General features: G+C 43.6%; 1 protein-coding gene across 1 annotated transcript in view; it reads right to left on the reverse strand.

Moving 5' to 3' along the window:
* The window catches only part of nr3c2 (nuclear receptor subfamily 3, group C, member 2), a 36,371-nt gene extending 23,011 nt beyond the window's left edge, over positions 1 to 13,360 (reverse strand). Inside the window, exons 1-2 of the mRNA XM_085912009.1 lie at positions 13,125 to 13,360; positions 10,111 to 11,787 (exon numbers count right to left, since the gene is read on the reverse strand). Of these exons, the coding sequence (XP_085768135.1) occupies positions 10,111 to 11,768 (1,658 nt within the window). The 5' untranslated portion in view covers positions 11,769 to 11,787; positions 13,125 to 13,360. The remainder of the gene's footprint in view (positions 1 to 10,110; positions 11,788 to 13,124) is intronic.
* Positions 13,361 to 14,476: the final 1,116 nt, after the last annotated feature.

Raw genomic sequence — 14,476 nt, forward strand, 5'->3', positions numbered from 1 at the left:
AGCGGTTGCTTGTTTGTTTGTAGATATATTTTCTAGAATACATAGTTCAAATTCCAAAAAGTCCCAAAGATTCCTAGAAATACTGTCGCCGATTCGACCTTAAAGTGGCACCTTCAAACCAAAATGTCTCTTATGTTTTTGGGCATGACTCCATGTGACTGTTTTTGTGGGTCAACTAATGATGGACAAATTTCATGTTGCTAAATTAAAAGGGCTTCGGGGGCTGATTTTTATTTTATTTTTTTCTTGCTCCTACTCCAAAGTATTCTCACAAAACTGTAAACTACAAGAAATGGTGAAAAAAGCAACCCAAAAAAAAATTCACAATTTTTAACAGCCTGCTTGCATCGAGGCTAACTGGGGATAGTGACCCATGGCGGGGTTCATTCTCATATTTAATAAAGTGACTCATTTCCAAGAAGTCTACATTTTTGCGGTTTCATAGAATCCTCATCTTTATTCATGACAAAGCAGTATTCATAAAAACGTAATAATATCAGTTCTGGTCATGCGTTTATTTCCTGGTACTTTCAGCACTGAAATGTGTCCCTGTTTTTTATTTTCTATAAATGTCAATTTTCATGGCGAAATCGCTGAAATGAATATCAAATCGGTGGAAAATGTTTAGCGACACTCGTAAACTTAGTTTTCATCCCAGCCGTCAATTATTTTCCTCCCGCCGATGAATTAGGCTCGCATTTCATCAATAAATCATCCGAAGTCCACTTTTGGAATGGAATCTTGTAAAACGGGAAGAAGTCCCGCACATTGGCATCGACACAGCTGTTGTTTACAAAATGTCACCAAGCTCACGTAAGCCCGTGTGGATCCACAAGTCCCAGGCAAATCTGAGACCTCCATCTGGGAAGCAAAGCCCACTTTTGCTGCCCTTACTTATCATCTGCTGGCTTAATAAGAGAGAAAGACAGGAAGAAACTGAGAGATGTAAAATGATCCCAAACTATTTATCACGCATTATTTTCATTGGTTTCCAATCACTGCAAAATGCTACAATATACAAATCTACAATCTGCAACATATTTGTTTCAAACATCCACAAATGGCCATCATCCCCTAGATTTCATCATAAAAGGTGCGAGAGGTTTTTGTGGACCGGACTTCAAACGATCTGACCTGTGATGAGACATTCAGTACATTGTCCAGATTCTCCTTAGGACACCTCAACCGCGAGCAAAGACGTTCATAATGAACTGTTGACAAGTCAGAATGTTCCTGGGTGTCCACGGTGTCTGGCGTCACGACCCCCGTGGCCTTGAAATAGAAGGCAGGCCTTCTAAAAAAAGAAGCCGCATGCATTTTGTGCTTGGACGCTTCTCGTGTTTGTAGGCACGCTCCTTCGTCCAAGTTCTCAAAATGTCATTGTGACATTGCAACGCCGAGCAGTCATTAAGTCGTTCCAGAAAGTCAACAAAGACGGTAGAAGTGTGGGGAGTCATCAAATGTCAACAAAGAAGCTAGAAGTGTGGGGAGTTTTCAAAATGTCATTTTCATGTTGATAATGGTTTTTTAAATATTCAAGGAAGCAATTGCCAGGAAAGGTGTGATGCTAACCATAGAACAAAATGCAGTTCACATTGTCCTATTTGATTATCATAACGCAATTTGTTTTTTTAGATTGCATGCTTTAAATGTCATATTGACATCAATGTTTGATATTTTTGTGATGACTGGAAAAGTATCCAACATGTAGAAACGTCGCATTTAACTGTTGCATTGTAGTTTAAAAAAAAAAAGTGAGTTAATGAATTGAATTATGATTCAAATGTTCATATCTTTTCATCTTAATTCCAAATTTCAATACCATATTTTCAGAAAAAGAAAATGGATTGAACTGCTCTAATAGCATGTGGCTAATAGCTAACATCAGGCCTTAAAAATTACAGTCGACATTGACATTTGTCAAACATGAGCAAGCAAAGCGAAAAAAAAGAAAAAAAAAGAGTAACGTTCCTTTAAAGTCGAACTGCATCCTATCGCTGGATGGTAAATTAAGATTATAAAATGATATTATGGCAAATGAGAAGCCGCATCGGAATGCCAGCGTGCCCACATCGCAGCTGGGTTTGTTTACAAGTATGTGTGTGTGTGTGTGTGTGTGTGTGTGTGTGTGTGTGTGTGTGTGTGTGTGTGTGTGTGTGTGTGTGTGTGTGTGTGTGTGTGTGTGTGTGTGTGTGTGCTGGCCACATGGGGACCCAAAGCAAAGGGAGCCCTCTAAGGGGAATCACTCAACCACTCATCCATATCGCAGATGTCCAATAAATTCCATCATGGCAAAAGTATCGGAAACATTCCGGCATTTTCTTTTTAAATAGAGACGCATCCTGTTGTGTTATTGTTACCTGGGCGACCCTTACGAGACTTAAATCCCCCTCTTAGTAGAACACAAAAACATCCACAGGAATAAATTAGCATCTCATGAAATGAAACAAAAAAAAAAAAACTCGGTAGAGGAGCGCTTGCTAGCGCTGATGAACCACCGCGGCAAAAACCCGCCGCTGCCAATGTGACCTCGTTTTGAACCTGATAATCTCTGAGGATAAAAAAAAAAAACGTGCAAACTTTTCCATACAATCAACATGAGAAGGAACGCGGGGAAAACATTGAACAAACGAAAAACAATCCAAACTACATCGACAAAAATCCATCATGACATCATTAAGTGGTTTCACTACTCATAAAAGGCACTGGTCGGCCTTCGGGTGACATTTTTGGAAGAATAAAACGCACTATGACCTTTATGTCCTGCAATTTTGTCCACCGGCTACCACATTTAAACTCCATGTACCAGATGGATGCATTATTCATACATTTATGTATTTTTATTATTTTATTCCACCCCGGAGGAACAACTCGATTCATACTTGACCGTTCGCTGCAGCCGTGGTCGTCCGGGCATATTTTAAAATAAAATTCAGATTTGACATGCAACGTGGACCTTTTATAGCCATGTCTATCATGATTCTTAAAGTCTGGAATTTAGCTTTTGACCTCACTCATAGCTCATGAAAGACAAACTATTATAATAAAGTACCGGGAGTGATTCACTCCTTGTCATTACTGATTCAAGTCAATTGTGAAAGGTAAAAAAAAAAAAGACACATCATTTTCAAACCACTTATCATGTCCATCGCCCTCATTGCGGGTTGTGCAATTCCTGTTGCATGACGTACAACATACTCCAACAAGTAGTTTTATGCAAATCTATAAGGTGAACCTGTTGACCACTGCAGCGTGAGAGGGAAAAAAAAAATGCTACACTAACACAATATTTGCATCTCTTGCTAGGTGCTAGCCAAACGCAGAGCGACTGTTAGCATCACTGAGTAATATTTAGTTGACATGTTTTATAGTTCTCCATTTCAATGTCGGTATTAATATTCTTGAGGAATTAAAATTGATTTTTTTTCTGAAAAATAATGTACATTAAATATGTCAGTGGCATAAAACAAATGATACATTCCTCATAGCATTTATCGTGAAAGTTTCTGGGAGAATATATCGTCCTAAAAAAAAAAACAACCATACATTTTTCACTTTTTGAAACACTAACTAGAAAAATCAATAGATCAGCAGATTGGGAATTGAACTGTAGAACTACAGAAGTTAGAAAGACGGCCCTGAAATGTTTAGCCGCTCACCATTTTTGGCCGCCTTCCAACATAAACATTGTGTTGATAAGCTTATCCACCTGGGCAAGAATCTAGTTCAACTCGGGAAAACCGGTTCTCCCGTGACGGAGCGCCCTGAAGCCACAAGATTTGCATGTGGTGCAACGCTCGGCTCGTAACTGAAGTGCCTGATGCTTGCTTGTCTCTGTGATCACACCAAACGTGAGCTTTAATTTTTCCCCTGAGACAAGAAAAAGGGCAAGGCGGGCGAAGCAAGATGATGCCATGATTAAATATTTAGGCCGAGGGGGATTATGTAACATTGAACTTTAGTGAGACATTCCTTTCAAAGCTTGGCGAGCTGAAAAATCCCATTTAGGATTTCTTTGCTCGCCCTCCTGTCAGATTCTTCGAAGCGTCAAATGTTTATTATTCATAAATAATCTTGTTTGGGGGGAACTTAAGAGTGGATTCAAAGTTAGCATCAAAGTTAGCATTTTGTAGCCATGGCTAAAATTTTACATTTGAAGTATTCTTTATGAAAATTTCAGTTTTATCGAGCAACATAAACAGACATTTCTATTGCAAGCATTTCTAGACAGCTAGCTACATCCTTAGCATACTCGTCTGCTTCAGACACATGCTAAGCTAGTGTTTATAAGAACTCCATTGTAAATATTTGTACGAGTATTTTAAGCAGCGGGAGATCCTGAACCATCTTTTTTCAGTTGCCAACTGATATGACGTGAGTTCACCTCCAAGGCATCAGTGGTACAGGTGGACCAGAAACCTCCCCATCTAATTTGTTAGCTAAAATACGCCCGCGGGCCGAGTACACGTAACATTAGCGGGCGTGAGTACGATTACTCCCATAATTAATCTCATCAAAGGGTGTTTGGTTTCTCATAAAAAATATTGACTGTGCTGCGTTCAAGACCAAAAACCTCGATAGCGAAATAGCCAGCAGGCATTTGGAAGTTTGTGTGAAGTGGTGAAAACAAAAAACAGGAACTGGGCAGTGTTGCTAATTACCTTGAAAAAGTAACCTCATTACTTTGCTGATTCATTGAATGTGTTTTTGGATGACGTATCGAATCCTGGTATCAGAGCAGCCTTGGATACTCCACAACTTGAAAATGGGCCTTTTATTTGCCTCATACTTGGTATTAAAACTCGCTAATTCCTTGTTCCCCACTAAGACATTCCAAAACTCCCTCAAAGTCTCACTGAAGCTCAATCAAATCCAATTTTGGCTGGTGATTCAAAGAAAGGCCGCCTGCTGCAAGCTTGGGTGTGTTGGGGAGAGTCCGGACTACCTTTTGATTTGCCCTTAATTGCAACGGTTTCTTGAAGATTGCAATGGCACGTTGAGTCATTTTGTGATCTCATGCTTAGCCGCTGTGTCAGTAAAGCAAAACCTGGAGCTGCCATCTGATCCTCAGAAGCCTCTTTTTTTTTTTTTTAACCTGCTGGGTCAGTGTGTCATGCCGGCTGCCTTCATAGTCGCTCTCTGGAAAACCATGTTTAGCAGGTCGCTAGCTACGTATAAATAAATGATATCTAATGTGCGGTTTTTGCAATTTTTCTTTCAATGATTTGCCTCAAACAAACAAACAAAAAATGATTAGCTGCTCTGTAAGAAACGATCACGCTTTATTCTAATAAGACTTTAAAAAAAAAATCAATGTGAGCATGTGCAACCAATAAAATTATAATAATGTTGGGTTTGTTGTGTGCTCCATTTCCACGAGTCACAACATGACGTGACACAAAATACTGAAAACTTTGAAAAAGACAATGACTTCATTTGTCTGTGTGACTCAAGTCAACTTTTAAAAAAACAAAAACAAAACCACAGCTGTAAGTGGTGTGATGTACATAATAAATCAACTCATAAAACCAGCAATGCAATCAAATAACTAATAAATCCAGTAAAATAAAAAAGACAACATTGTATTAGATCACCATTTCCTTTTTGTAATTGCTTCTTCAAAGATCTGTTACTTTGTAGTATTGAACCGCCAAATAATTCTTCCAAAAATGTTTTTTCCAAGAATTGACGCTAACATTAGCTAGCTTACTCGCTTAGCCCGTTAAAAAAACGTTAAAAACGCACATTGCCAAAAGGCCAATCTAGGTCGCTGCCATTAAGGACGCCTTTCATTATTAATTCACACCTACTTCCCATTTATTTTATTTTTACCACCACAAATGACTACCTGTTGTTTATTCAGGTATTTTAATGGCGCTAATTGAATGGCATCATGGGCTAATGATACTTTGAATGGCCGTGACATTTCCGTGAAACGCTTTTACCCAAAGTGACGTCCCAAGGCGCAAACAGCGACGGGACGACGCCGAGTCAAGAATGAAACGCTAAACAATGATGGAAGGTGTGGTCAATCACACAGGACTTTTGTCTTTATGTCAAAGGCAGATTGAATGATGGACTCATTTTCTCTAAAACAATATCCGAAAGGAGCCAAGCTGCTGCAATCACAAAAACATTAACTGTAATTATATGGGCTTCTCACACAAGTGTGAGCAATAAATTGTCGGAATCATTTGTGATTGAATGGGTTAAAAACGATCAACCGTTCTTTGCAAACTTGTGGCATTGTTTTCCACACTTGAATGAGTCTTTGTATAAAGTTTCTGCCATTGTTTTGTCGAAACATACCGAAGATATTCGACACCGCACAAGAATATGACATTATTTAGTTTAGATTTCAACACAAATAATAAATAAATAAATGAATACAAAAAAATTGATGCACTCACGTATTTGATAAAAACTGATTTTTAATTTGAACTGTTTTTCATTCGTGTCACTGAAAACATTGATCATATATTATTATTGTTTATAATTATTGAGTATACGTAACCTTGTTTTTATAAAAACAAACATCAACGGCAAAGATTCTAACGTGAAAACAACAAAAGAGAGCAAAAGCAACACCAGCCTGTCAACAATCATTGTTATCCATTTGGAAAAAGAGTGACTTGAAAGTCAATAAACGCATTTCACCTCACCAAAGTGGGCCGAGGGGGTTAAAAGTGCAACTCTGGCTCAGAACTGGCATGAAAAGCCGGTCCTCTTGTCACTGGGCCGTATTTTTAGGGAGAGGTTCAAGGGAGGACAAGCATTCACACATGCTGGGAGAAGCCCACACGCCCCCCGCCCCTTTCCAGCACACCCCAGCCAACAGCGTCACACTTTTATTGGGGTCCGGCTTGCGTTGTGTGAATCTTAACGTGACTTCTTCTTTTAGCTTTCAGTATGTGCACAATGGCGGCTATAGTAACACTCACTCCCAAAAAAAAAAAAAAATAATAATTTATCTTGTGTGTGTTACAAACTGCATTTGGGTGACCTCGTAAAAAAAACCAACGTATTTTACTGTATACATATTTTTGTATGAATGACAATTAGTACCTGATGAACGAAATCCCAACTCCTTTTTTTTTTTTTTTGTAGCCTACAACAACAAAGACAGGCCTGCAGTTCATTGCATTGAGACATCAATGACAATAGCGGCGTACGTCTCCCAACACGTGAACGATGGTGAATATTGCCAGAAGGCCAATGATTCATTTGTTCAGTAGTTTGCTTAGCCAGTGGGAAATGCGTCACGGCTGTTGGCGGGGAAGGGGAGGAAAAAAAAAAAAAAAAAAACATCTTTTCATTCCAAAAAAGAGTCTTCAATGCGACAAGCGTCGGGCTTTCGTTGAGCCTGACCGGACCGGCTCGCTAACTATTCATGAGCTCGAGGTGAACGCTTCCATGGAAGGAGGACCGGAGGCGGGACGGGGTGAGGCGTGGTGGGTCGGCGGGGAATAACTTCATTCTTGCTTGCAGCCAGAGTGATTTATTCATGTGCTCGCCCCAACGCGGAACAAGACATCTTCGGAATATTTTTGCTCACTCGGGGAAAAGATACTGAAAAAGTCTACCATTGTCATTCTTATGAATGGTAGCGACTTGTGTAAAACAGAGTCTTGGGGAATAAATAGTAATTTGGCGCGCAACAGATGAATGGCAAAAAAAAAAAAAGATGCTTTTCATCCATCGTTTTAATTCACGTGATTGGATTTATCACGTCCGGTGTTCCTCAAGGCTCTATCTTTAGCCCACCAAAATATTAGGTGTTCCTCAAGGCTCTGTCTTTAGCCCACCAAAGTATTATTCTACAATAAAATGAAAATAATTCAAAACCTCACGTTTCAGTATTTCAAAATAACGCACGCCAAGTTTCAGCCAAACCTTAAGTGTCTGTGCCAAATGACTATGATTTGCTATGTTTCGTTTTACCGCCTTACACATGAATAATCAGCAATTTAATTGACTTGCGTTTTACTTTAATGATGAAAAAAAACGACAATTAAAAACAAAATAAATAAAAAGAAAACTTAATTCTATTACAATTGTCATAAATATAACCCGGTGAGAATAAACTAGTTGCAAATAACAAGCACTACAGAAATATTACGCCATAAAAACAACGGGCAGGAGGCCACAATGCATCGGGAGTCCGCTTGTGCACGCTCAAGCTTTAATTGGCAATTTAGTATCCAGCTGTGTCTGGATTCATCAAATCATTTGCATCCATTGATTTAGCCGAGGAACATACAATTAAAGGCTCATTAAGACGTTCTCTGGAGTACGCCTTTTCGGCCGCTTCGTAGAACATTGAGGGTTGGACGGCGTCCAGTGCGAGTCGTTCCATTCTTCCATCTTAATACAAAGTGGCCGTGTTTGAAATACGCGCCATTCAAGTCGTGTAAAGTTGATTTTACAGCGTGTGATATTAGCGTCAAACAAGAGAAAAATCTTCCTCTCCTGGGGATGGCGAGTTAAAACGCAAAGAATGCTCAGATGAAAAGCCATCTTTAATTAAAACCACTTTGAGCGGAAACCAATAGTGAAAGAGAAGGAACAAGGGGAGCCAGGGGATTTTTTGCTGTTATCCAAAGCTCTCTGCGGATCAAAGTTTGTAGGGATGTTGAATGGTTATGTAATTGTTTTGTTTTTTTCATTCCTAGGAAATATAAGGCCTTGAATACAGTAGCGAAAATGTCTGTGTCTGTCTGCTCGGAGCATGTAGGCCAACTCGTTTACTGACGTCCTGTCTGCCAGCAAGGCTAAGCTGGATGTCATTAGGACTTAATGTGGCAGTGATCCTGTCAGCGTGGATACAAGCCAAAGTACGAACCTTGGAATTTGCGCCTCAAATGGCTACTTCAAACCAAAATGGCTAACCTCCGTTTCAATATTGACCATGGCAACCGGAAAGATTTTGAGAAATAAGTCCGCTCAGTTTTATATTATCAGCGAAACTGGGGTCAGGGGTTAAAAGTTTCTACGTTTTTTTTTCTGATTATGCTTCATTTTGTTGAGTTCCAAAGAAGGAGTTTGTCAAAGAATTCACCAAATGCCTCGAATCAAAATGGCCGCCTTCCTGTTCAGTTTCGAGCTCCAGACTTTTTTGTGAATGACAGACATGCCAGCCCAGTTTCATGTTCATCGGTGACACTTTAGTGAACCAAAACTATAGTCCGAGTATTCCACAAAAAAAATCCAATTCATCAAAATGTTGGAAACACAGCTTTGCCGTAGCGCTTGTTGCTATTGAGTTGTTTCGAGAGGTTTCCTTTGGCCTGTTTGCCCAGTTCCACAATACACTCCAACCCCCGAGCACTCGTAATTGTTTATTTCGTCAGTCTGGCAATAAAAGCTCGTCATCAATCATTCATAATTCATGACGCTGCTGACACGCTGGCCCATTAAACGGCATTTTTTGCTCCCAGTGAGCGCCGCTGTGCTAACGCTGCCGTACAGTAGAACAACACACAGTACAGTCAAGTGCGCGTCATTGCTTTCATTTCATTTTTAGCCTGCTATTCTCTAAAGTGCCTGGTGTAATGACACTGCATGACTAAAACAAAGCACCCTGCCTTCTGCAAATACAGTCCAATGATTCTCCATATGAGGCCAGGGAACTTAATGCATAGCAAAAGTAATGGGAAAAAAAAACAAGTATCAGAATGCACTCAACTAACGGCTGCCATGAGAATAAATTTAGACGTTTATGTGGATAAAATGAACATGAGGAAAAAAAAGTCATCATGTAAGAATAAATTGATATAATTAGTTTATATAACTTTATTCTTGTAACAATATGTAAAGTTATGTTTAGACAATCAAGTTAAATTTTTTGGGAAAATACCCAAAAAACTAATGTCATGAGAATAAAGTTGTAATTAAAATTTGTTATCTGAACAAAACGTTTTTAACATGTGGAAAAAGTCATTTTAGGAGTATTAAGTCAAAATATGACAAAAACAGTTGGAATTTTTGATTGAAAAACTCTTACAAGATTACATTGTGCATGAGAATCATCATGCAACACGACTGCGGTGCCCAAGAGTACGACTACCCAAAATTTGTCAGTTCAACCAAAAGCTTCAATCCATCGCTTACCTCGCCATGCCGTCACCGATGCAGTTCTGACCCGGGTATCCGTCACCCCGGGCCGACAGCGAGCCCTGCGGCATGCCCGGCCGCGACTTCCACGACTCCATTAACGCCGCCACGGGCGAAATGAGATTCAACAAAGGGTTGGACTGGTCCCGGGCGTCGTGCCGCCCGAACGACATTGTTCCCTGCGTGCCGATCTGGTAATGGAATGAGTGTCCGCTGGAATTAACTCCAACAATGGCCGAGGTGGGCACGCCGTTGCTCTCATGGTAGTAGTCGCTCTCGTTGGACTCTTGCTTGACCCCTTTGGACAGGACGTCGTTGGCGGCGAACACGTCGGGGTCGTAGTTCCCGTTGAGAGACACCGGGGGTCCTAAGATTCCAGAGAGGCTGTATTCGTCAATGTTATTCCGCAGGGACAAGTAGGTGGTCTCGGCCGCGGGGAAGAGGCCGAGCGGCGGCGACTGTCGGCCGTAGGACTGCGGGTTCATGCACCCGGCGTTTTTGTCGGGTTCGTTTTTGATTTGCGTGATAAACGGCACGCCGGAGGTGTTGCATTTGGAGCCCCCCGAGCACATGCTCCGAAAATCAGTCCCTGGTTCGTTCTTGATGAACTTCACCATGCCCATCTGGTCCAAACCCACGTTGAACACCTCGCCGTCCACCATCTCCACTTTGGGGAACTCAAAAGGCTTGAAGTCCGGCTCGTCGGTCAGACCCGCCCCTTCGGGGCTACGGGTGTCTCCGCGCGCCAAACCCAATTCACCGGTTGGACTAGACGCCAGGAAGCCTCCCGAAGAAGGGTTCTGAGGGCTTCCTATGGCCATGGCCGGACTACAGGCGGGGGGGCGGACCGCGTTGGGGCTTGAGACGGATGATCTGACGCTGCAAGATGGCGGGGACCTCACGCTAGTCATACTCCGTGGGCTGGACATGGGGGACTTCATGAGAGGCGGCGAGCACACCGTGCTGGACTCTACGGGGCTGCACGCCGACAAATTCCGCCGCCTGACTCCGGCCAGGGCCGGATGGCTTACGGGCGAGCACGCTGGGCCGAAGCCCACCGGGGGACTGGTGGTGGTGGACGACACCATGTTGTTGCCGCCCCCCGGGCTGGGAGTTTGGGGACTGCCGGACAGCGACGAGGCCAGCAAGGAAGCGGAGCTCGCCGGGATGCCGGCGGTGCCGTCCCCGCCGGTCGGTTGCGGGAACGCAAACCCTTTCAGCTTGGGGCTCTTGGCGGTGATGCACTGGCTTTCCTCGAGAGTCCGCCCGCACACCGAGTACGGCATTTTCCCGGGGCTGGCCGAGCCCCCGTGCTGGCCAAAGGCAAAGTCCGCCTCCCTGGCAGCGTTCATGTAAAGCCCCATGGACTCTGCCACGGTTTTGGAAAGCTCCTTGGAGTCCATTTCCGTCTTGGGACCGTGAAGGGAGCTGTTGCCGATGTGCGGTAGGCCCAAGTGCTGGTTCGGCCCGGGACGAAGCAGCGGCTGCTCCGGCTTCTTGCCAACGCCCTCTTTGGGGTCGTTCATCAGAACATCGCCTGCACCCAGGCTGGAGTCCTCGGGGGCACAGCAGAACTCCATGGTACCGGGGATCTGAGACCACCTGTTCTCCGCGTTGCTTCCCTCAAAGAGACTTTGGTATCGTTTGGTCTCCATCGCTGTCTCATGGAGTCACCTTGCAAAAAAAAAGTGTAAGAATCCATCCATTTTCTGAACCGCTTAGTCCCCACGGGGGTCACGGGCGTGCTGGAGCCTATCCCAGCCGTCATTGGGCAGTAGGCGGGGGACACCCTGAACTGGTTGCCAACCAATCGCAGGGCACACAGAAACGAACAACCATTCGCACTCACACCTAGGGACAATTTGGAGTGCTCAATTGGCCTATCAAGCATGTTTTTGGGATGTGTGAGTGCCCGGAGAAAACCCACGCGGGCACGGGGAGAACATGCAAACTCCACACAGGGAGGGCCGGAGGTGGAATCGAACCCGCACCCTCCTAATTGTGAGGCGGACGTGCTACCCACTGCCCCACCGAGCCGCCAAATGTAAGAATCACTGACGGGAAATTTCGAGAGTGTCAAAACTTACATCATGATACTACGTGAATACAGGAATGCTTTTTGCAGACATCATATGAGATAAATTTGGTCGTTCATGAATGTTCTCCTGTTTGCACTTATCGGTCAAAGAAACGTATTCAACTGCGCCCCTGGAAGTCACAGCAGTATTGCACTCTCCATTCAAAAAGCAATTAATCATTGGGGATGAATTGTCATGCCTACAATGGCACGCCTCCAGTCATCCTTGACTTTTTTCAAATGTATATTAATACAAATATTTGTTTGCTTTTTGTACTTTGCTGCCTAATAAACTGCTTGACAGGTGCTAGGTGCCTCGCAAGAGTTAACGAGTCGACGTGACGTCTCCTGGGCTACAGTAAAAAGCCAGTCCCAGGCCGCGCTCCTATTGGACGAGCGCACCGAAAGGTCACGCGTTGATTGGCTCGCAGCGCCTGTCCATCAAAAAGTTGCAAGCCTCGGCGGCCACAACAGTGCTGCGACACAAAGTTGGAACGCTTTGTTTTGGTTCCAAAAACAAGACATACACGCGCGTTACGTGTAGAAACAGCTCAAAATAACAGTCAAAAGTGTGATTTTATCCTTTTATCTTAAAAACCGTCGCGGCACGTGCACGACGAGTACACACCCCCTTTTTAAAAATAAATTCGAGCTGCGTGTTTTTGCATAAATACTATAAATGCCATTTTTTATGACACATCCGTCATTGTGAACGCGGTCGTTTGGGTTTTACGAGCTGACAAACAGGCGCGGGTGCACGAAAATAAATAAATAGCAATAAGACATGAAACTTGCAGCACACTGGTGTTTTTTGTTTTTTTTATAAAATGCCGGGCGTCTTTTAAAAAAGTTATTCAACACCTTTGAAGCTGCTCCACGCATGCACTAATCGTTAAAAATGATTGCCTTCTTATTTTTGGGCTGTTTTGCTCACCTTAAAGACGACATTCGGTGGGTGCTTGTCAGGTGTTTGCATCCAGAAGAGCGTCAAGAAAAGCAAATAGAAAAACTAAATGATGAGAATCATCATCAAAAGGAGTCACGACAGAGAGCGTGGTGCATAGTTGCGCCAGTTTTTCTTTCTGCACAGCTCGCCTTGCCTTAATAAGAACTGGAGGGGGAAAAAATCCTCAGCGAGCTTTGCAGCAAAAGCGCAAGCGGGGTAGGACAGTGTACCGCTCCGCGTACTGCTCTGCTCGCTCGCTCGCTCGCTCGCTCGCTGGAGTGGAAGTGGAAGGAGGAGGAGGAGAGGTGCGGGCTGGGAGGGAGGGAGGGAGAGAGAGAGAGAGAGGGAGAGAGAGAGAGCTGAGAAACGGAGGGTGTGGGTGCAGTCGTCTCACATGGTGTCCCGAGCCAATTGCTGGATTGTCCGTCTCCATCTAATAATGAAAGGTAGAGTGATCAAAATCGGTTGCGCGCGCGCGTGCGTGGGTGCGTGCGTGCGTGCGTGCGCGCGCACCGTAGCTGTTTCGGTAGTCAGGCAGTATTGAGGTTATCATCAGTGCTAGTCACCTTGGCTTTATTTCTTCTCGTCGCGAGTGCGTCACGTAACCATGCCCTTACTTTGTGGAAACTCCTTCGGCGAGCCATGTGCTGCACGAGCCTCCACCAGGTGGCGCGCTATTGCTTTTGCCAATTTCCCCCAAACCCGAATTAGTACAGATTCTTGCCTCACCATGACCAGATTTACAAATATAATACTAATAATGTGCATTTTAGCCAAAAAAAAAAGCGTCAAACAAGATAACGATGCTTCATTCAGGATGAATGATTCCACTTTTTGTCTGAGAGCTCAGCTGCTGGGAGGCCTCATGGGGGGCGGGGGGGGGGGGGGGGGGGGGGGATACAGGTGAACTGGAGCGTGCTAACTCTTAGACAAGCGCGCTCCCTCATCGACCCCACATTGCAAGATGTCTGCAGGAGGCAGTCATGAATTTGCAACGTGACGAGGACCGAGGAGCAGAGTGGATGACTTGGCATGTACCTTAAAGTACACTTGCACTAACTGGAACTTAATTACTAATCTTTTTTTCTTTTCATGAATGGAGAAGTCCAGTCATTCCTTTTGTATCCTGATTAGGGTTGGTCAAATACTTGCTGTATTTTTTGTAGGCCTGTTTCCGAACCTGGTGGGGCACTGCCCCTAAATCCAAAGCAATCGGTCGTAAACAGATGCAAGCAAGTATAAAACAAAGTTTTGCGTTGACACAGTCACCTTAAGATGCCCCATTCGAGGACGTCACTCAATGAAATGTGTTGACTGGCTTCCACCATACTACGCAACCC

This window comes from Syngnathus leptorhynchus, chromosome 5 (assembly GCF_054491065.1).
Source record: "Syngnathus leptorhynchus isolate UIUO chromosome 5, UIUO_Slep, whole genome shotgun sequence".
Classification (NCBI taxonomy): Eukaryota; Metazoa; Chordata; class Actinopteri; order Syngnathiformes; family Syngnathidae; genus Syngnathus; species Syngnathus leptorhynchus.